Source organism: Cyprinodon variegatus, unplaced genomic scaffold, assembly GCF_000732505.1.
Source record: "Cyprinodon variegatus isolate N-32 unplaced genomic scaffold, C_variegatus-1.0 Scaffold1131, whole genome shotgun sequence".
Lineage (NCBI taxonomy): Eukaryota > Metazoa > Chordata > Actinopteri > Cyprinodontiformes > Cyprinodontidae > Cyprinodon > Cyprinodon variegatus.
The window spans coordinates 137,102-138,846 of NW_015151584.1; the positions used below are offsets into that span (position 1 = coordinate 137,102).

At 44.3% G+C, this 1,745-nt stretch overlaps 1 protein-coding gene across 1 annotated transcript in view; it reads right to left on the reverse strand.

The window, feature by feature from the left end:
- The window catches only part of dennd6a (DENN/MADD domain containing 6A), a 36,517-nt gene extending 35,113 nt beyond the window's left edge, over positions 1–1,404 (reverse strand). The window contains exons 1-2 of the mRNA XM_015400665.1: positions 1,020–1,404; positions 551–589 (exon numbers count right to left, since the gene is read on the reverse strand). Of these exons, the coding sequence (XP_015256151.1) occupies positions 551–589; positions 1,020–1,250 (270 nt within the window). The 5' untranslated portion in view covers positions 1,251–1,404. The remainder of the gene's footprint in view (positions 1–550; positions 590–1,019) is intronic.
- Between the last annotated feature and the right edge of the window lie 341 nt (positions 1,405–1,745).

Genomic DNA, 1,745 nt, shown 5'->3' on the forward strand with positions numbered 1-1,745 from the left:
CCCCTGACTGCCACTTGGTGTGCTGCTGTTCCCCATTTAGGTGACCTAAAGGCAGTTAGCTCTGTATCTCTGCTTCTGTCTCCTTGAACCCCAGTGGGCCTCAGCAGATGGCCGCTCACACTGAGCCTGGTTCTGCTGGAAGTTTCTTCCTGTTAAAAGGGAGTTTTTCCTCTCCACTGTCGCTACAAGCATGCTTAGTGTGAGGGATTGCTGAAGATTCCATTAGTCGATGCAATCAACAGGTTTCCCTTTGATAGGAAACAATCAATCTGACTGGATGATCTGGTGAACTGTAAAGAGCCTTGAGATGAAAGGTGTTGTATAGAAATAAACTGAACTGAATTCATCGTCTTTATTTTTCTCTCCACTTCAAACTAATCCACCCCCCATTAGGGCTTGGGATCCGCGTTGCATTGTGGGACGTGGCGGCCATGTTGAGGGCTACGCGAACTTAAACACAGCTCTGATACAGCGTTGTTGTTGAAAGAAGAGACGTAGAAGTAGAGAGAAACAGTCACCTGCTTATAAAACACAATAAGGTTAGACTGACCTCTTTCTCTGACAGTTTGGAATGATGAGGATAAATGACCTGGAAGAAAAACAAACAACATGAAACCAGCAGCTGATCACATTGTTATAAAAACAATCATGTAAACAGAAACTTTATTAACTAATGTCTGCGCTACAAACTGCTCTGAAAGCTCTGGAGATAAAGCCAGGAGGAGGAGAGCTTTCATCTAGTTTAATTCTGTGTTTATCAAACTGCAGTGAGTTTCAGAACTCAAAGCTTCTGTGTGGGCCGGACAGGCTGCTCTGGACCAGGCTAACTTTAGAGAAGTTAGCATTTCAACTCTGCTTAACATTAAAAACTTTTCACAAATTAAAAGCTGCCGTTTAGCTGGTTTAGCATTTTCGCACCATTTTGCTGATGTGAGGGCAACTTTTGAATTGTATTTTTCCTATCCTGCATACCAGGGCATAGCCAGAGCCTGCAGCAGCTGCTAACTCAGGTCTCCTACCTCCACCGCCTGGCCCAGCTCCAGGTCGAAGCCCACCACACAGATGCAGTGCAGCCAGGAGGAGAAGCGGTCCCAGGGCAGGAGGAAGGCCTCCTCCGCCTCCTCTTCGCCCCCGGGCCCGGGTGGAAGGGTTATCTCCTCTGCTGGCGAGATGCTGCTGGCGTCCTGGTCATCCAGGTCCTCCGGTTCTTCAACCTGTTCGCCTACCTCCTCCGGGCCCTGCAGCGCCATGGCGGCGACCCGACGCGGACAGTCAGGAAGTCTGGAGGCTGGAAACGGACCGAGGAGTTAGATTTTATCTGCCCGGGAACCAAAAAGCCGCTAAGCACCAACCATTAGCGTTAGCATTAGCACTAGAAGCTGGGTAGAGGCGTAACTACGTCATTGTCCATTTTTGCGTCATTACGCAAAATTTCTATTTTGTCTGTCTTTTTTTTTTTCTTCCTTGTTCTAGCCTGTAATATTTTATTTGAGTTAATAGGAGTTGTGATCTTATTTGTTTCTTGTAATGTTCAATATTGACGTATTGTTGAATTTGTTTATTTTGTTTTTTTCAATAAAAAAAATAAATAAAAAAATTAAAAAAAAGGCTTTCACCCTTTATAGGGCACTCAGTGTTCCTTTGGAACATTTGAAAAATATGGAATATTTTGATGGCAAAAATTTGTGTCAATGTAATAACAAGAAAGGTTAACTTGCACGAATATATTAAGAAAAATAACAAAA